Source organism: Onychomys torridus, chromosome 2 (assembly GCF_903995425.1).
Source record: "Onychomys torridus chromosome 2, mOncTor1.1, whole genome shotgun sequence".
In the NCBI taxonomy this organism is placed as follows: Eukaryota; Metazoa; Chordata; class Mammalia; order Rodentia; family Cricetidae; genus Onychomys; species Onychomys torridus.
Window position 1 is genome coordinate 141870831 of NC_050444.1, and position 21019 is coordinate 141891849.

The 21019-nt window shown below is 49.6% G+C and overlaps 2 protein-coding genes across 4 annotated transcripts in view; one reads left to right on the forward strand and one right to left on the reverse strand.

Moving 5' to 3' along the window:
* Positions 1 to 21019, forward strand: part of Csmd2 (CUB and Sushi multiple domains 2) — a 572883-nt gene that overhangs the window by 265397 nt on the left and 286467 nt on the right. The window lies entirely within an intron of this gene.
* On the reverse strand, positions 8242 to 8787 carry Hmgb4 (high mobility group box 4). The gene has a single exon (XM_036179381.1). It carries the CDS (start codon positions 8785 to 8787, stop codon positions 8242 to 8244), a length of 546 nt encoding a protein of 181 aa, XP_036035274.1.

Here is a 21019-nt window from a genome sequence, read left to right on the forward strand (position 1 = left end):
TGGGAAGCCCCAAGGAGCTCTCTCCTACATGCTGACCTTCTCCATGAACTTACCTTTCACATATCACAGATCTCAGCTTCACCCCGCAGACTAACCTCTTTCCCCAAGGGCATTCAGGGCAGCTATCTACCCTGACTTTGGGGCTCCCATGGAGGACATTCTGCCAGGGTGTTGAGAGGGCCGAGGGGACAAGTAAGCAGTGGAATTGAGCAGGAATCGGACAGAGATACTATGTGAATGGAGATTCTCCTGCCCCCTTGATAGGGAAGTTTGTAATAGAGGCGCCTGGCCAGATTCTTTAGCACAACTGTACTTGCAGCTGTAGCAGGGAAGGGCAGCCCTGGGGACCACTGATCTCTTCCATGCCCACTGCTGCTGCTCATCGCAGATAATGCATTAAAAATACAGGGCTACCTCTGTTTATCCTAACATGTGTATCAAGGAGTTCGGGTGCTTTATGATGATGACAGGATGTGAGCCAGAGGTTTTGCTGCAAAAATAGTGGTAGTGTGCTTGCAATGCCAGCATGGGCACCAAGGAGTAGATCAGGTAACCAGCCAAGCATAGAATGTGTGTCCAGATACACGGGGACCTCACTCTGGTGTTTGTAAAGATGTCCTTAAATCAGAGGACTAGGACAGGAGGAACAAGCCACCTCTCATTACTCACCCACTCCCCAGAAAGCAAAGGCTGAGCATATAACCCCATCTGCAAAATGGGACATTTAAAGTGCCTTGTGACTGGGGATGTGGTTCAGTGGTACAACACTTGCCTGGCATGGCCAAGACCTTGGGATTCCTTCCTAAACCTTTGAGAATAATGTAGAGGATAGGAAAATAGCTCAGCCTGTGAAATGTTTGCCGTACAAGGATGAGGACCTGAGTTCAGATCCCCAGCATTCAAGTAAAAAGATGGGGATGATGTTGGTGCATGCCTGTATTTCCAGTGTTGGGGAAGCAAAGACAGGAAGATCCATGGAGCTTGCTGGCCAACCAGTCTAGTTAAATTTGGGAGCTCCAGCTTCAGTGAGAAACCCTGTGTTGTGAGAATTTTCACCCTGGATAAGAACAGGGGTGGTGGCCAGGCAACATCTGCCCACCCCTTCCTTGTAAGGTCCCAGTGATAAACCAGTTAGATTCTACCAAAGTTCTCTGAGTTTATTAGGCTTACTTACAATGGGTAAGGGGTTATGGTCGGGACACAGGTGACCTTAATGCAACCACCACGGAAGATTGAAACCGAGCAGGGATGATGGTTTCCCCACAGCTGCTTATATGCTAAAGCTCCGCCATGTTCAATTAGGGCAGAATTGCATACAACTCGTTGGGAGGGATGGCTGGATACTCAAGTGAGGTACCATGGCCCTCCCATCCCTTCCTTCTTGGAGGGAATCAACAGTCATTGAACCCAGCTGTGGTGATCTTTTGTGGGCAGGCCCAGCCGAACTCCTGAAGATGGTAGCCGGGTAACTAGGAAGGTAGTCCTATACAACACCTTGACTCAAAAAATGAAGTGGGAAACCATTGAGGAAGACATTGTGGTCAACCTCTGACCTCCACAGTCTCGGTCTCGGTCTCTCTGTCTCTCTGTCTCTCTGTCTCTCTCTCTCTCTCTCTCTCTGTCTCTCTCTCTCTCTCTCTCTCTCTCACACACACACACACACACACACACACAAGTACCTGCCTCATTCAGATATTGTTTTTCTTTGTTTTTGTTGTTTGCTTGCTTGCTTATGTAATTCAGCCAACCAGCGTGGCCTTGAACTTTCAGCAACTATTTTCCTGTATTAGCCTCCGGAGTGCTAGAATTATAGCCTTGCATCTACATGCTCCACCCCTCCTTTTATTTATAGGTCTTTTTATTAGGTAAGATAATTACATTAAATTGTTGCAAACAGTAGCAAGCATGACATAAACATCAACAAGCTTATTATTATTATTTTTTAATCTGTGGGAAGCATTGTATCAGGTTTTAGAACACTAGATGAGTGAGGCAAGGTTATTGCCCGCCTCCAGCAGCTGGGAAGACAAACAGTAGTTATAGCTTACTATGCACTGTGATGGCTGCTGATGGGTTATACGGCTGTTATGGGAGCACAGAGGAGTGGAAAGTCGAGGGGAGGAGCTTCCTGGAGGAAGTGATACCTGACCCATAGGACAGTCAGAATACTCCCTGACTTAAAAGATAGAAAGGATGATCCTGTGGTGGCTGAGAGGGATCCACAGGTGACACTTGTCCCCAAAGCCTGCCGACTTGAGTTGGATCCCCAGGATCCACATGGTGGAAAGAGAGAACTGACTCCCACAAGTTGTCCTCTGACCTCCTTCACATGCGTGCTGTGGCACATTTATGCATGAGCACATGTGCACATGCATTCACACAAAATACATAAATCAACACACAAAAACATAAATAAACTAGGCTATAGTATCAGGTATGATTCTGGGCACTAGTGGGTGAACTAGGGTGACGTTTCTAGTGGGAAATACATTATAGTACCTCAGAGTGAGTGCAACAGTTACCTCCTGCCTGCCACAAATTTCCCCCAGATTTATCAGTTTGGAATAATGTTTATTCTCTCCTATTGCCTGGATGTGGCTATGTAGGATACTCAGGTTTTAGAGTCCCACTAAGGTAGGTCAGGCTGTCCGGCAGGACTCCCACTGGAGCCTCTCTGTCTGGTGTACAGGCTGCATTTCCTGGTTGCTGTTGAGGGGAGACCATCTCAGCTCCCTTCCACAGGGCAGCTCTGACAGGCTGCTCTGCTCATCAGAGCAAGCCAAAGAGAAGATGACAGAAGTCGTGGTCTTTTCTATATAACCTGCTATCAAAAGTGACATCCCCATACTTTTGCTGTATTCAAGTCATTAGAGGCAAGTCTTGTGATCCAAACCACACACAAGGGGAAAGGATGGTACCAGAGCAAGGATGAAGTATGGATAGGTCACCCTGAGTCACTTTTGACACTGTAGACCACAGGCCGCTCTCTGGTCCCTGCTGATTGCTGTCTCTTCCATGTGCAAAATGGTCACTTGTTCCCAAAGTCCCAACCTATGATGGCATCCCCATGTAAATCTGGTCTGGTGTGCATGAGGCTACAGCACATATACCTTAAGCAGAGACTCTAGAATGCTGACCATTTAGATTCGGCAATTTTCAAAGTGGAACCAAGTCTATCTATGACCCTTCTTCACGTCTTAACATAGGATAGTACTGGGTCACAACTACAAACATTCCTGCTCAGAAGGGAGACATGAGGCCTGGAGGAGTCACTGGCTCAGAGCAGTTTTGAAATCCAGCCCCCCCCCCCCAAAAAAATATGGATGTTTGCTTGATCCCATTTGAAAGCCTGGAAGAGTTCTCCATGACTCAGGGCTCCTCCTTCTCAACTGGCATCCTCTCCATAAGCCCTCTTTCCTTAAAACCATGCCTTTGGTGATGACTTGGTTCTTCCTCCAATAGTCCTTTAAATGTAGTACTGGGCCAGGTGTAGTAGTGTGTACCTGTGATCTCAGCACTCAAGAGACTGAGACAAGAGGACCACTGTGAGTTTGAGGCCAGATAAATGGCAAGACTTAAAATAAAATAGTTTGTTGATAAATTTTGCGCTTTCTCAGCCCCTTTCATTCCCAGCTGTCAGTCTTTTCTCCAGTAAGATTTTTCTGGAAAACTTTGCAGGTCTCCTGTAACTCTCACTGACATCACCAACATATTCACTAGGATTGACTACAAGCAAAGAACTGGACTCTTTAGCCCCATGGACCACTTGTGCTGCAGCTTGGGACATAACTAAGATGCACCCGGCTCCAGATGCACAGAACCTAACAGGTGTCTGATGCCACTAGGGTTTGAGTTCATTTGTTACCACCTGGAGTCCATAGTGAATGGAGAGACCGTGAGTCTCACTTCCAGAGACTTGACTAGAGCAACACCCACATTTTCATTAGGACTAAGCGTTCCCTGGACAGACCTCTGGCTAAGACAGCCAAGGGGCAGCTTCCATAGGTCCCACCCTGCCTCTTGATTGATCTACAGGATTCTGGAGGCAAAATCTGATCGCTAAGAGTCTCCATGAACTTTTTGATCCCCTGAAGTCTTAACCAAAGGCTTACACCATTCCCACCCCGCCTTGTCTCCAAACATCTCTCCAAAGCCCTTTCCCAATGTTTAACATCATTTGCTCTTAGGCGGGAGAGCTTTCAAAAGGAGCAGGTCCTCTTTCCTCTTTAATTTAGGGATTTCCTCTCAAGGATGTAGTGAGAAATCCCCCATCTAACCCTGGACACCTCCTCTTTGCTACAAGTCCACAGACAACAGTATTGCTAAACTCTGCTGCACAAAGGACGATGCCCGTCTTCCAGTTCCTAACACACATTCCTCGCTTCCCAAGTTCCCACGGTCAGCACCTTCCAACACTCGACTTGAATTTGCACTCTAACAATCTTCCCCAAAGCACTCCCAGCCTTCGCCCTGCAGAAGCCTGACTCCAAAGCTTTTCTCACATTCCATAGGTCTGTGTCGTGACTCTCTCACCTTGATACCCAAATCTTCACCCACTATATTCTGGGTGATACAAGTAACCTCAAGCCTTACGTTAGTGGCATGAAACACGAAACACCTCTTACGTTCTGTGTGTTGGGAATTGGGTGCAACTAAGCTGGGTCAGCAGAGTAGATGGCCTTGGAGCTGCAATGCCCAGTTCTTGTCTGAAGACGGTCCGGTTCCTGGCTCTCTTGGAAGGATTCAGTTCCTTGAAGACAAGGCTGGGTCTCCCTTTGTGTATCACTGCCATCTACCCTATGTGCCTTGCCTAATGACCTTCTTTCAGGGGCAGTTTTTCATGTCATCATGCTTCAAGTGCAAGAAGAGTTATATAAAGTCTCAGGATGTATAGTCCAATGTTTTAAAAATGGCATGGTCGGGGAGGGGATTCAGGTAAAGGTCTGCCTTTTGTCCCCAGAACCCAAATAAAAGAAGCCAGGAAGGATGGCACACTCTTGTAATCTCATCACAGGCCAGAGACAGGTAGATAGTTGGCAAATTCTGATAGCTGGCAAATTCTAGCCAGGTAGAGACTCTGTGTGTGTGTGTGTGTGTGTGTGTGTGTGTGTGTGTGTGTGTGTGTGTGTGTGTGTGTGTGTGTGTTTTAAGCACCTGAAAAATGACATTGTCCTCTGGCTTCCACACACATGAACATACACAAATGACAACACAACATTTTTGTCCTGTCCTGTTTATTCAAATGGAGCCTCTAGATCCGGCCCACACTAGATGGATAGGGTAACACAGGCTGCAAGTATCAGGAGGTGGGACCACTAGGAGCATCTTACAAGCCCAGGGACAGTGTGACTGGCGAGGCCTCCATGACCTGATTATGTCATGTCTGACTCCCACAGGTGACAGATGACCAGGCAAACACGTCATTGTTAAAGGGGAGAGTCTTAGAAGCATAGCCAGCAGTCTGCACAGCAGGGCCTGGGACGGGCACCCTGGAGGAGGACAGAAAAACTATTGGGGAGAGGGGGGCTCTAACAGGAAGCTCTCTGTCAACACACCCCAGCTCAAAGATCAAGGACAGCCTCAGAGTCCCCTGGTCCTTGTGGCTGGTTCTGCTTCCTTAGGGTGATGCCTTCACCTTTTGTAAGCTACCCACCAGTGGACCAAGCTAAATACCACCGCCCCCATTACCAAGGGCATGCCCCCACTTCGCACCATTTGCAGCACTGGCTGTGACTTATCTTCAGCTTACCTGAAGGTCATATGACATCTGCGCAAGTGTGACAAGACAGTGGGACACCCTGGCCTTTATGACCTCACCTTGGTGACCACACCCTGTCTACAGACCTGACTTGCAGCCTCACAGGCAAGAGAAGTGGAGCTTTAGTCCCCTCCTAAGGGTTTAGTGGGTAGTGAAGCCAACAAAAAGATCCCAGTGTGGTTGAGTGACATCTCACATCGATCGTCCTGCATCCTTGATCTCCTCTCTTGGGATTTGAGGGAAACCCAATAAATGAAATATACTTATTTCCCTCTCCAGCACAGAATCAATTGGCAGATGAAGGAAAGGCAAGGGTGGGGGGATCCACTTCATTACTGCGGAACTGATCAGAAGGCAGACCTGAGCACACTGCAGGGATGGGGGAGGGCTGGGTGCAGAGCACCTTGTCCTCCATGGACATGTGAGGCCACAAATAAAGCCTCTCTCGGGAACACTCTGGTACCCATGCCTAGCAGCCCCCGTTCTGAGGAGAGCAAACCACAGCTGTCACACTGGGATTTTAGCTATGGCCACTCCAAGCAATTCCCAAAGGAGGCCCCTCATTATCTCTGCTCTTGGAGAGGAACATGAGTTTATTAGGCTCAAATCTTCTAGCTTTGCCTCCTCTTCCTGCTCTCATCACGGGAGATTGGCACTTGATAGTCTCTGAAGATTCTGGAATGATCAATAACAGACACCATAAATGGAAGCACACGGCTCCTCTCAAGTGCACCGAAAGCCCCCCGTGGTCCCCTACTGCACTCATATTTCACAGGAACTTGCCAAGCCTGGCACCTCTCAACCTTCCTCTCACACAAGGTGCTCTGGCTTGCCTGGGGTCCCTCTAACATGCCACGTCTGCTTCCTGCCTTAGGACCTTACCCCTAGCTGCCCTGCTGGCTCCTCAGGACTCCTCAGGACTCGGGATCCTCAAAGGTACTTTTGATGCTGGAATGGTTAGATGGCTCCATGGGTAAAGGCACTGACAACTTGTTTGACCCCTGGATGGAAGAGTTTCCCTGTGACCTACACACACACACACACACACACACACACACACACACACACGCTGCCCTCTACCCAACCTGTCATTGTCTATCCATCACCTGGCACTAGTGATGACTCTAATGTGTTGGCTGACTTTTCTGTCTCTTCCTCCCATGATATATGTCCCTATTACTGGTATGGTGCAGGAAAGTTTTAAAAAATGAATAATAGATTAATGACTACATGAACACAGAGAGGTACCAGAAAGAATTTATTCATGAAGATGGTAATAGGCCCGGAGGCTCAGTTTGTCTTCCCAAGGGCTGGGAAGCCTCACCCATCGTGTTGAATGCAGGCTCCCCTCTCCCCCTCCCCCTCCATTGTCATCACACTGTCATCATTGGAAGCCAATGGCGTCATCTCCTCCTAGTTAATGTGGTCCTCTTTCATTAGGGGCCCTACATCCTGTTGTCAGAACTCTGACTTGACCACCCACACTCTTATAACTTCAGAGAGGGACAGAGGGTACAAGGACCAAGGATATGCCATGCAACTGTCAGCCAGGCATCTCCCATCCGCCACTAAACAGTAGGATAGTCTTATCCAAGATTTTACACAGGACTGGAGACAATCATCTGCTGGCTGTGGAGACTCATCAGCCACGAACTTGAAGAGGATAAATAAGTTCCACCTTTAGCTTCACAAGGGCATAAACCATGGTTGAGACAGCACGTGAGGACTCAACTGTGGAGAGCCACAGCCTGCTGGTATGGTTACCACAGCCTCCACTCCCTTGTGTAAGTCTTAACATCCCCTCAGTTCTCAGTTCCTTGGCCTTCTCACCTCACCCCACAGCAAGGAAACTTCCTAGGAAAACTGACTAGCAAGGTGGAGTACCATGGGGTAGAAGTAATGCCACCTATTAGGTATCCAGGATTGTGCCACCTCATTTAATCAAGGAGCCACAAGGCAGGAGGGATGAGTGTGGGTTGCATTTTGAGAGAGCAGAGAGCACATTCTATCTTCCCAATGAAGCAGAAAACGAGGATGTCTCATGGGAGCATGGAGGGTGAGCAGAGCCAAGCTGGAGTACCAGCTGTAAGCCATGGGGGGTGTTCACTAAACTTCAGGGGTGGTTTCGACCCCTCCCCTAATTCATCTCAACTCCACACAGGCAGGGACTTCAGAGAGGAAGAGGAATGGGTGCCAGGGCACCCAGTCAATAAATTCAGCCCCAGCTTCCTGGTTGAGACACCACAGGTACCTAGAGGCTAGGGTTGTTCTGTCTTCCAAATCCAGCTTACTGCCTGTGGGATGGAGTGAGAGCCTGGCCTGAGCTCTTGGCCTCCCCTCTATACTAGAACTGGGCCTGACTATAATCCAAGGAAGCTCCCCTACCTAAATATTTTCTCACACGCGTGCTGTGAGTTGACCCCTGCAACCAGCCCCCTCTTGTCTCACGACACCAGGGCCAAGAAAGGCAGTTCAATGACACTTTATTTTCTCATACTGGTCCTGGCCGACCTCCGGCCCTCCTTCTTCCTGCCCTGACTTTGCTTGCGGTAGGCCTCCAGTTCCTCGAAGTACTTTGCTCGCAACTGTGCAGCCTTCTGCTCATACGGCTGCTTTTCCACATTCGATACTGTGGACCACATCTTCCCCATGGCCTTGGCCACCTGCACCACTGACCAGTTGGGGTTCTCGAGCTTCAGCTGGGCATAGTTATCCAGGGAGAAGAGCAGGAAAGATGATGGAGGCTGCCGAGGCGCCTGTGGGTCCTTCTTTCTCCTCCTCTTCCTCCTGCCCATGTAATTCATCATTTCTTCCTGGTATCGGGCTTTGTCAAGCTTGGCCAGGGCTTCATACTTTGCCTTTTCATGCTTTGAGATGGATTTCCATTTTTCTGAACACTTTCTAGAGAACTCTTTAAAGCCGAGGTAGGTGTTTGGCTGTTGCTCCTTGAATTTGCTCCTGTAATTCAGCATAAAGTGGATGTACGAAGAGACGTTCACCTTGGGCCTTAGCTGCACTTCTTTCCCCATGTCTGTATGACCATGATCTCCTTCTCCAGATCCTGCTAACTCGGATAGCAGAGACTTCCGTTTCCACACCCCAGGAGCAATCTAGAAGGTGCTCTGCTTGCGGTGAAATTTTCTCTGTGTGTGAGGAGCCTCAGCCAGGGCTCGGCCTTTTCAGTGCTGGTGGCTTTGTTGGGTCAAAGAAAGGAAACTGTGATGTCATCCCTGAGCTGGCCAATGCCAGCCAAGCTCAGTCATTTGCTCGTAGGCCCTCTTAGTAGTTTGTTACTCCAGGGCCTTTTTTTTTTTTTTTGCCTCTAAGGAAAGATGAGGATTTATCTGAACCTTATTAGAGTAGCTCCTGGCCCTGGGAATCTTTCCTGTTGGCTTCCTAGAGGCTGTGGGCTTTGCTCAGCCTACAGGGGCTTTCAGTCCCCATCCTGTAGTGGGTCATAACAAGGGCTGCCTCTCTCCATGTGAGATTGTCAGGATGCCGCCTCCTCATCCTCCACACGGGCTAGAAATAATGAACACAAGGAGGGTGGATGGCTCCGGAACTGTCAGGATAATATGTGAAGGCTTTCTGTTTGCCTTGAGCAGTGGCAATGCCTGCTGCACAAAGGGTTTAGTAGTAACTCTAAAAATAACCAGTGATGACAGCTGGGACTCGGTTCCTGTCAGGACAAAGTTGTCTAATTTAAAACCCAAGCTCTTGGGCTCAGAGTCTGAATCTTTTGCTTCTCTGAAGATATTTGAAGGGAAAGAGGGAGGAGAACCAGGGAGTTTCTTAATTACATTGGAGTTCTGAAAATATGAGCCCTTAGCTCTTTGGGAGGCCCCTCACCATCCTCAAGAGAGTTCCCATTTCTTGGGGTTAGTATACAAAACACGAGAAACAGTTGAGCAAATTGGCTTCTTTGGGGTAAAAGTAGTTAATACTCCACTAGTCATCTAAGTGAAGAGAGCCAAAGCCAACAGACTTGTCTGTGTGCAAGTGGATTACAGCAGTGCCCTATGCATAGGACAAGAAAACATTCTCATTGACGGAAAAAGGGCCAAAGTTAAGCAGCCACCAACAGGTAGGAGCCATGGCTCTTGAGTGTTGACGGCGTGATTGAAGGTGCTTGAGATCTCTTGGTCTCAGCCAAGCTGTTTCCTGGGGTTTAGTGGGGGAGGGGATCAAGGTATACAGATGGGCAGCGGAGTCCTATGAGGAAACTATTATCAGACCTCCAAGGCCGGCTTCAAAAATCGGCTTTGTGGTAAGGAGAGGTATCTGTCTCAGCCACACCTTGCCTGTGAGTCTGTGATTTCTCCTGAAATGTGTTTGCACTAGCAGGGGACATTGCTCCAGGTGACCTGTAAGGTACCATGCCAGTAGAAGGCCTTCTCTTCTTCCTCCCTCCTCTGTGTGTGTGTGTGTGTGTGTGTGTGTGTGTGTGTGTGTGTGTGTGAACACTTGTGTGTCTCTGAGGAGGGAGAAGAAATTGGCCTATGAGAACATAGTACTGTGGGACACTTATCGGCCTAGGTCGATTTTACTCTATTTTGAGAGGAAGAAGTTGTCTTGCCTGTCTGCTGGAGTTGAACTGGTCTTCAGAGATGAATGGGACACACTCCTGCCTGAGATCATAAATGAAATGTGAGGAGGAGCTTCAGTTCATCTACACATACTAACCAGACTGCCTAGGCATATCTCTCCTCTCTCTCTCTCTCTCTCTCTCTCTCTCTCTCTCTCTCTCTGTCTCTCTCTCTCTCTCTTTCACACACACACACACACACACACACACACACACACACACACACACACACAGTAGCTTCATGTGCGCCTGCCATTTTAGCCATGATAACCATCTCTGTGCTAGCAAACACAGGAGGAAAAGACAAAAAAAAAAAAAAAAAAAAAAAAAAAAGGATCCAAAAGCCTTGGGAATCTATTAGTGTGCGGGCCACACTATAGACTTGAAAGGATAGTGGGGAATGCTTTGTCCAGGGGCACTGACTTGAGCCACCTGCTTCTGAAGTCAGTGCTGTGTGCTGGGGAAGGCCCACTGCCTGCCCTTCCCTGCCTACTCCACCAGGAAGCTGGCCAACCTGGGCCACACCAAGGTCCATCCATTTCCATGACTAGTTAGTGAGGAACCTCAAGAGATCAGGAATGGAGGAAGTGAGCTTGAGGCTCCTGGCTCTTGGTTCAACCCCCTTGAGGTCACCTGGGGCTGTCACACCCCTGGACTAGAGGTCTTTTCCCATGGCATTGTGTCCTCTAAACAGCTCTCCTCCAAGATGCGCAAATCACCCCCTCTCCTTGGCATCTCCTGTCTAGACTGGTGACAGTTCTGTTGTCACTGACGCTGACGCCTCTGTCACTTCCCTAGACCCCAGGACCTTGCTGAGCCCTGCCCCTCACCTTCGTGGACAGTCTGTTTATGAACACTCCTCAAATTATCCTAATTTAAGTCACCATCTGTTTTCTGATGGAACCTCGACCAAAGCACCGTGCTAATAACCTTCCACTGAATAGACATCAATGCCAAGTAGAAGATTCTAGAGACCCAGAGACCAACAGGCCCTAGAGACCCAAGAGCACCTTCAGGGTAAGGGCCCAGCCTAGAAAGAGGCATCTAATGGCCTGAACTACAAGATGTCCTCTAGGCAAGGGCACTGGTCTAGTAGCCAAACAGTAAAGAACTCAGGCTTTGTGGATGGCAGGCCTTCTGTTGCAGATACTCAGTTCTGACATTTTGGCTCATAGGTAACCACAGACAATGCATAAACAAATGACTGTGGCTGTGCCAATAAAGCTTTATTTGTACAAACAGGCCATGGGCTGAGGGTTATAAATCTTCTGGCCCTTGGTCTGGTCTTATAAGTTCAGTATTTGTTTTAGGCCCCGTGACTGGAGTCGATAATAATAAAACTTTACGCATATATAATGTGTATCAGCCTTTGTTTCTGAGAAAGATCAATTCACAAAGCATCATTGGACCCTATTGTGTGGGGGGGGCGGGGTTGTTCTCCTTCCCATTGTAAGGAGGGGGTCACAGTACCCAGTTTTACTAAACTGTACTTCATATGTGTATGATGTACTATTATTTCCTAGATTTTTGTTTTTTATTTATTTTTTTTTAAAATTTTGATCTCAAGGCTCACTAATGGCTCTAGGTGATCCACAGAACTCCCATCTAGGCAAGTTCACCTGGGGACCTTGAGGGCCCTGTCCTTGGTGCTGGTAATGCCAAGTTAGGAGAGTATGCCTTCCAGGGCTGGACAGATAGGCATTCCAGAGCTGGCTTTGCTTGTCAGCAGGTGACTTCGGTCAAGTCTTTAAAAAACAGTGATGGAGCTGAGGCTATGACACAGTTGGTAAAGTGTTTGCCGTGCAAGCATGAGGACCTGAGTTGGGTTTCCAGAACCTATGTTACAAAGAAAAACAAAACAAAAGCTGGGAAGGCAGAGACAAGAGGGTCCCTGGTGGTCACTGGTCAGCTAACTTACCTCCATCAGTGACCCCCAGGCCAGTGAGGGAGACCCTGTGTCAAATAGACAAAGCGGAGAGCAGCAGGAACAGCCTCGGAGGTTGACCTCTACCCTCCATGTCCATGCGCACGCACACACATGCACACAGATGCACAAGACAGTGAAAAGCAGTACAGGATGTGGACAAAGCCAGGATTTGCAGACCGAAATAAAAGGAGAAAAAGCGGTTGGCACCAGGCTCTCTCCTATAGTGTAGGCTGGACCAGGGTCGGGAAAAGTTTGTGTCTTTATCACAAAGGAAGCTGGCAGGCACTGCTTCAGCCAAGTTGTCTAAGCCGTCAGCAGGTGGTAATGGGTCACACTGACAGCACACAGTGCCCTCTGATGCCATAATAAGAGCAGTGCCCCTCAATGGTGGCCTCCCCCGACACTCACATCCTGGGTCCAGTCCCAAGAAAACACTAGACCAAGCCACATACGGGGTCCAAACATATGATTGGTGTTCTTTAGGCATCAAAGCCTTGAAGAAACAAGGAATATAATACACCTTAGATGAGACTGAAGTGATGCGGTAACTCAGTGGGGGGAAAGGTGCTGGGTTGGATGTTGAGCAGTGAAGGGGCATTAGGGGAATTAGCAATGCTGATTTCTGAGTTTTAATGCATGTTCTTTAAATATGACCCCAGCCTCACAGAATGGAGGAGAAGCATGCAGTACCATGGTCTGGTGGGTAGGTAGACAGGAAACAGAATATGATCAGGTACAAGAATGGGGACATGATAGTGAGGGCCAGACCAGCCTGGTTACCTCTGGAAAGGCAGATCTAGAAGTAGACTATGTATGGGGGTTGGGATCCCTCACAGGCCCTGACAAAGTCACTCAAACCACAGGGTTAGAGACTCTCTCTGTTTTATCCAATATCAGGACCTTTTTCCAACCACAGTGACCATCTTTTGTTTGCCTGGCATCCCTGCAATACATCCCCCTTTTTTTTGAGAACTGTTCCCACAACAGTCCCAGGGTCCTTCTGGAAACCATGCCCTTGTCCTAAGGAATAGGCACATGGCCTAGGCAAATGACCGAGAAGCTGTAGGCCTTTTCTGTTTACCATTAGAAAAGATGTCTGTGTTCCTTCTGGCGACGAAGGTGGCGAGGGTGAATCAAGGAGCTGCCATTTGCACTTAGCAAGCAGATGGCTTTACAGAGAAAGGCTGGTGGCATTTGAGCTCCTAGCTCTGGACATCTCTGAGCCAGCTGCAGCCCTGCTCTTCTGTGGTTTGATTATAACAGCTACTGGTTGCTTCTCTGCTCCTGACTGATGTGGATTTCTTCCACCCAAAGCCATCAGTACATAGAGCGTACAGAGATGGGATAGGACAGGATACATAGTGTGATGGAACAGGAGACATAGCATGGACACAGGTGTGATGGGACAGGATACATAGCATGGACACAGGTGTGATGGGACAGGATACATAGCATGGACACAGGTGTGATGGAATAGGATAAGAGGAGACAGGAACTCTCCTCTCCCCTCTCTTTCCTCCATCTGTTGCAGCCTTACCATGTTGGTACCCCAACCCTGGCTGGTTATAGAGCTAGCATATGGCTCATACACCATGATCCTCATGACTCCTTTGTTTGTCCCTGGGCCTTGTTATATATGAGGCATGGTGTGGAGAGTGCCCATGTGCAGCATCTCACCTCACCTCTACAGTTCAGTGAAGTAGGAGTTGTCACTATTGTGGGGAAACTGAGGCCCAGTGTAAGTACTTTACTCACCCTGAGTGAGCCAGCTAGGAATTTAAAAGATGTGAGTCCAGGTCAGCAGGCAGACTTCTTAAGGGGCCTCTGCGTGGAGTCTCTACTTCACACTGCTTCCACTGTGATGGTCCCTTACCCCTGGAGGCTCCCTGGCTATATAGAGATGTGGCCTCACCCAGAGGTCATTGCTATGCACTGAGGCTTCTTGACAGTGAGCTCTGCCTAACTATCATCCTCAAGCACCATTCTGACCCCTGTCATAGTATGTGACTGTGGATACGGAGAGTAAAACCACTTCCAGAAGGTCACAGGATCAGTGTAGTGGTGAGAACAGAATCCGGCTCCACGACGCTCCAGGACCCCTTGCTGGCTGTAGTGTACACAAAGGGTCTAAAGCCCAGACTCTCCACGAAGCACGGTCACCCAGCTGTGCTCCAGAGCCACCTTCTAGGGGTGAGGGAATGACATTCAGAATGGCAGTGGGGTGGGCCACGCCCTCGGGAGCCATCTACAAACATTTCCTCCGTGGGGGTATTCCAAGAGAAGTATGCTGGTAGCCAGCATGAGGCAGGTATGTCCACCCTCCCTGGAAGGGGCAGGCTCCTCTTTCTCCTAGTCGTCCCTGCCAGCGCAGGAGGAAGAGAGGCAGAGAAGGAAGGAACTGCTGCAGGGAAGGGCTGAGGTCTGTCCCTGTCCACTCTAGCTCTGTTCAGTTCCCAGAGTGGGTTCTAGCTTGCTCCTCATTGACCTTGGAAGTCTATAGGGAGGCGGGATCTGGTTAATCAATCCTGCATTCTCTGGAGGTACCATTCTTTATACATTGCTCAGGAACCACCCATGTTCCTCTTGTGAGGCCCCCACTGGGTCAGCACAGTCCCCAATGTGCAGGCCATGGGAACACATCTGTGTGGAGGAACCCCATAGCATTGGGGAGGAAACAGAACCTCCAAGAGATGATGCTACATGTCTACTTAGTAAAGAATAGCGCCTGTATTCAAATCCAGGACTGGCTGGCTCCCAGGCCTGGCCCTACACTAAAACTTCTTCAGTTGCGTCCTGCAGGATCAGCTAGTGGTACCAGCACCAAGGCAGATACCTGGGTCAGGCAGGGAGAAGGAGCACTAAGCTCTGAAAACATGCTCCCTAGCCCTGAGCCATGCCAGGTATGAGAGGCTTCAATATTCCAGGGCATCAAGGCTACCACCCTGAATCTCAGGTCTACCCTCCTCTGGTAGAGACCTGAGGGAACAGAGCACAGCCTCCTGAGGGTCCTGAGGCTGGTAAGGGTACCCATCTGCTCTGAGACGCTATGGAACAGAGCTAGAAAGAGGACTAATGGACATAGCCTGGGACATCTTGTAAGTGTATGGGGCAGGGAAGGACAGCAGCTTCAGGAGTTGGAAGAAGAGATGTCGGGACATGTTCCCTACTGCATCTGTCACCCTCAGAACTAGGTGGGGGGGGGGCGGCGAGGGGAGTCCTTCCTCTTCATCTAAGTGAGCACGCATTCCTCTCTACCAAGCAACCTCAAACCAGGGCCCCAGGAACCTGTCTACCTGATTTGCCTAGTGTAGGTCACATGGCCACCCCGATTCAGTTGGCTGTTGCTAATTGTCATGTAATACATGTATATATACGGTCATCTGAAGCATCCAGCCCTTCAGATCTGAGCCTGGGACAGAAGGCCCCACTTACCTCCAGCCCCTGTGAAACCTTCATACTGTGCTGCCACCCACAAGGCAAGACCGAGATGTCAGCAGCAAAGCTCTTCCCCAGCCACAGACCCAGCCCAGGACCCTTGTTCCTCCATGCTCCAGGCTCACACACATCCCCCAGGGAGCCAGGAATCTGAAGGGAAAACATTTGCCTGGTGCGGCTGGGGGCTCCCCGGAGCTAACAATCAGCCCAACTGCGAAGTTCTGCTCATTTGTGGAGTTTATGGAGTCGTTTGTAGGGAAACAGAAACATTTGCCCATAGCGACAGAAGATCCGCCTCTGCTAGGCTGGGAGTGTCTGCATCTGGGGAGTCCCCTGGGAAGGTTCCAGCAGCTGCTGAGTGGGGGCAGGGGGAACAAAGCCAGGCCAAGACCAATGTGGTGACCCATGTCTTCCTGGCACAAGTGGGCAGTGCCTGACAGTTCTCCTTACTGTCCAGCAAGTCACCTGCTCCCCGCCCTGCGCATGCCCTCTGCTGTCACTAGCAGGGTCCCCATCATCCACGCACTCTTCCACTGTGCCGTATTCAGTGCGTCTTCCCCTTGTGCTCGGCACTCTGCCATGTACTGAGGAGTGAGGGACAGACAAGAAAGTGACAGTGACTTTCTTTCGGATGCTCTCAGTCTGGAGAGAACCAGGTCCAGGAGAAGGTGCGGTGAGCCCTGGGAACATGGGAGGAGCAAGCCAGGCCAGGCACTCGGGGGTAGTGTTCCTGTTGCTGATGCTCATTCCCCTGAAGGAGGAGGAGAAGTGGCTGGGATAAGGATCTGTAGAGGAGGCTGGTCAGGGAGAGGTGAAAGGAGACAAACTTTTCATATCTGTAAACATTCCAAGCGAGGGATGGTTGTCTTAGGGCTTCTGCTTCCGTGATAAAGACCATGACCACAAACAAGTTGGGGAAAGGGTTTATTTCGTCTTACAGCTTGAAGCCTATTGTCCAGGGAAGTTGGGGTAGGAACTCAAAGCAGAAACCTGGAGGCAGGAACTGATGCAGAGGCCATGAAGGAGTGCTGCTTACTGGTTTGTTCCCCCACGGCTTGCTTAGCCTGCTTTCTTATAGCAGTCAGAACCACCAGACTAGGGGTGGTACTCCACACACAGTGAGCTGGACCCTCTCACATCAATCAAGAAAATGCATCACAGGCTTGCCCACAGGCCAATCTGGCAGAAGTGTCTGTTTCTGGAATGACTCTAGCTTGTGTCAAGTTGATGTAAAACTAGCTCGCACAGGGGTTCACACGCAAGGTGGGCATCAGGTCTAGAAGACCCCAAAAGGACTTCTGGAATCTTATCTAAGATGTTAATCATTCTCCCCCTTCTGATTGCAGAGGGAATGTAATTAGAAAGAGCCCCAGCCAGTGGGAGTAAGAAGCCGCCTTTAGTTCACCATCTGTCCATCTGTCCATCCACATACACACAATGCAAGTGTCCTGGAGCAGGGAGGCTCGCTTGGTAGTGCTTGCTGCTCAAACCTGAGATGCTGATTCAGTCCTCAGAATCTGTGCAAAAAAGTCAGGCATGGCGATATTTGCCTGTGACCTAAAAGCTGGAGAGGCAGAGACCAGAGGACCCCTAGGACTCACTGGCTAGAGAGTACCAGGCCAATGAGAGAAAAATTTCAAAACACAAGGTGGATAGCTCCCAAGGAATGACACCCAAGGTTAATCACTCACTCCCCCCCCCCCTCTCTCTCTCTCTCTCTCTCTCTCTCTCTCTCTCTCTCTCTCGCACCTACCTATGGGAACACCCTCACGTACCCCACATACAAGTGTTCTGGTGTTCCCACAGGCCTGACAGAGTCTCTTTCTGCTCCCTGTGGCTGCCAGCCAGCCGTCTCCCACCCAGCCCTCCTGCCCTATGCTCCCCCTTCCTCCAGCTGAGCCTTGCACTTTCTGAGAATTGGTTGGGTCCGTTGCCAACTCTCCCAGTGCAAGTCATATTTGTTATTGTAATTATGTGATTTAAATTAAACATCACATAAAAGGATGAGATATGAGCGTGGAAGGAAATACAGTCACCGAGATGGAAACGCCATCAAATACTCTTGAACAACTCTGCAAAGGAAAGGATCTGAAGGGTACAACCACCCCAGAGTTAGGCCCCTCATATCAAGATCAAAAACTTGGTACATAGTACCAGTTGGTACACATTTGTTGCCTGGGTACCTGGTGAATGGCATCATGGTTGTGATTTATATGAGATACGAAGTCTGGAGTGCAACATTATGGTCAGGCAAAGGCCTTCGCTCTATGCAAAGCTAACTGGTAATTACATGGATGTTTAAGTTGTACACATGGTAATGAAATGTCTAGGGCACATACATGTCCTTTTATGGTTCCCTCCTTAGAAATGGAACTTTAATTTAACCAGTGACATCATCTGTGAGGTTTGTGTACTGGGAATGAGCAAAGTTTGTAAAGGACCAGACAGTAAATGACAACGTGAAGCTTTCTCACTACGTGGCCAAGGATGACCTTGAACTTCTGATCTTGTCCTCCCTACCACCACCACCTCCCAATAGCTATGTGCCACGGTAGCCATTTTGTGGGTCTGGTGTGTTGAACCCGGGAATTCACACATGCTAGGCAAGCACTCTAACTCATCCCTAATGCTGGGCCTACTGTGGCATGGCATAGCCCAGTAGGTCCAGCAGTAGTGACCAGTATGCAAATGAGTGGATGGGTGTGGTTGTGACTCAGCAGAGAGTCAAACTGTGTCTACAGAAATAGGCAGGAGCCTTGCTCTGCAGCAGCCACACACTGATTTGTCCTGCAGTGTGGCTGGAGATAGGCCAAGAAGCTCCCATCCTGCCTCACGTAGAGCCTGACTTCTAGGTGGGGAAATCATCAGGTGCAAAGATGAGTTGAAGCCAGTAGGCCTATGACAGTGACATGTGACCATGGACACACTGAGCAGGCAACAGTTGACCAGGCTTATAGAACCAGTGACATGTGCCAGGTAGTCAGGTTGGGCAGCAGGGAGACACTAGGTAGAGGGAACATTGTGTGCAGAGTCAGGAACTTGGAGTGGGTGTGGAGGGGCCTATAAGAGTTTGGGCTCAGTTCTGGAACTGGTGGGTCTGTCCGTCATCCACTAAGACTTTTCCAGAAGGATTAGCTTGCTTGTGTCACAGTGTCCCCTCCATCCCCATGACAGGTGTTGGGGAAGAAGTGAGATGGGGCTGTGCCTCCCCCCTCCCCTATCTGACCCTTTCCTGGGCCTGCGGTGAGGGTGAGGGATGGCTCACACTGGAGAAGGAAGGTGTAGAAAAGCCTGGAGCCCCACCATACCACAGTGTTGCACTGGCTCAGAACCATTGCCCTGTGAGGGGCCATGGGCGTTTGTGCCAGATACAGTAACTATGACATGAGGGACACCTCACAGAGACAGGGAGTGCCCAACCTGGGAAGCTCAGCTCCTCATGATGCAGCGCCCTTGCCCACAGCATGCCTGGTGACTGGATACACACATGGCCCCTAGGACTGGCAGTTTTCGGGGATGCTGGCATTTAAACCAGTCTCCTGTGTCTCTGCTGCCTGTCGGTGCCCAGGGACTCCTTGCTGCCATTTGGATGGGACGTCTCTCGGTACCCCAACACCCTGATAGCACAAGAAGCTTCCGTGAAGAAATGCTTTCACAAACCACCTCCTGCTCCAGGAGCTGGGCTGAGTTTGCTCTACAGAGGCGCTCCAAGCCACTCTCCCCCTAATCAACTGTGGGCATTAAAGGGAGTGATTTTTTTTTTAATTCTCCCCAAGCCAGATTCCATTAATGAAGCCCCATTTAACAGAAGTCAATTTACCAAAAAGAAAAAAACCTTGAGTGTAATTGCTTAAATACATTTTATGTAGGACTGCAGTAGCGATTTACTGGGCAAGCTTGGAATTCCCTGGACCCCCCGGAGAGAAGTTAATGTGGACAGAAAGGTTTGAAAGGGGGAGTCTCTCCTTTTGTGTTTCTCTCCTTTAATTATGATTCTAAGAGGGAACAGAATTAAAGAGGATCCTGGAGGGTAGACGGAGAGGAAGGGAGACACAGGGTGGAAGTCTGCCTAGACACGTCCAAGGTTGTGAGTGTGGGACAGTGACTTGCGGGCCGAGTGCCCAGGCTCCGAATGAGATGGTCTAGTTTACAACCTCCCCTCTGCCGTTAAGTGCTGTGTGATATGGAGTGGATTTCTTTACCTCTCTGTGTAGCCAGGTGGCCCAGTAGGAAAGAATATAAAGAGCACACCTGTGAAGGAGGAGACACTCAGATAATGTTATTTCCAATGCTCTCGTGCTTGGCTAGTAACAGAGCTGTGTGCATGTGTGTGTGTGTGTGTGTGTGTGTGTGTGTGTGTGTGTGTGTGTGTGTGTGTGTGAAGCCAGTCAGGGAAGAGGAAGGCTCCCTTGAGAACGTGACACCAGCTTAACTGCTTGAGGATGAAAGAGAGAGGCAGGTGGAGGTCTGGAATGAAAGCCAGCATGGGAGGCAGAGGGAACTGGTCAAGTGCAAGGGTCCTGGGGTAGAAGCAAGCCTGGGCAGGTTTTCACAGCAAGGAGTCCTTGTGTTTAGAGCATAAGAAACAAGAGGTAGAGGTGGAAGCAGAGAAGGGAGGCTTTCCTGAAGGCCGTGGAGGTCCATAGTGTGGACTTCACTCAGGGTGGGGGGCCACTGGGAGTTCATTGGTCGTTTACATAAAATCACATCCCAGTTGTGAACGCAGCTCATTGGATCCCTGGTAAAAGTGGCCTTCCCACACAGTTAACAGAGCCTAGATCCAGACCATTCCCCCACTCCTCAGACAGGTAGGATTCACTGACAGCTCTCAACCCAGCGCTGGCTACCAGGGGTCCACTTTCTCTCACTGAGCATCCATTTCCCAGAGTTCCAGTGAATGCGACTGCGCTGTGCCTTCCGAGTTCGTGGTCCACAGTCACGGTCTACATTCACAGACCTTGCTCATGATGCACACTTTGGCCCATACTGTTTAACACTCACTCTCCATGATCGTGGTCCTACCTTCCTGGCCCACACTCACAGCCCACACTCATTCTTTTTACCACCTGAGTCCCGTAATCTCTACTCTTCCGGCTCAGTATGACGTCAGCCTGCAAGTTTACAAATGTCTTTGTACTTACTGGTATGGAAAGGAATGTTTTGTTTGTTGGTTTTGCTTTTCGGTTCTTGGCAACCAAGTTCTCTTGCTGTGCAGCACAGGCTGGCCTCAAACTCCCAGAAGTCCTCCTGACTCAACCTCCCGTGGGCTGATTCCAGAAGAGAGCCACTGTAGTGAGGAGGATCCGGCCACAGA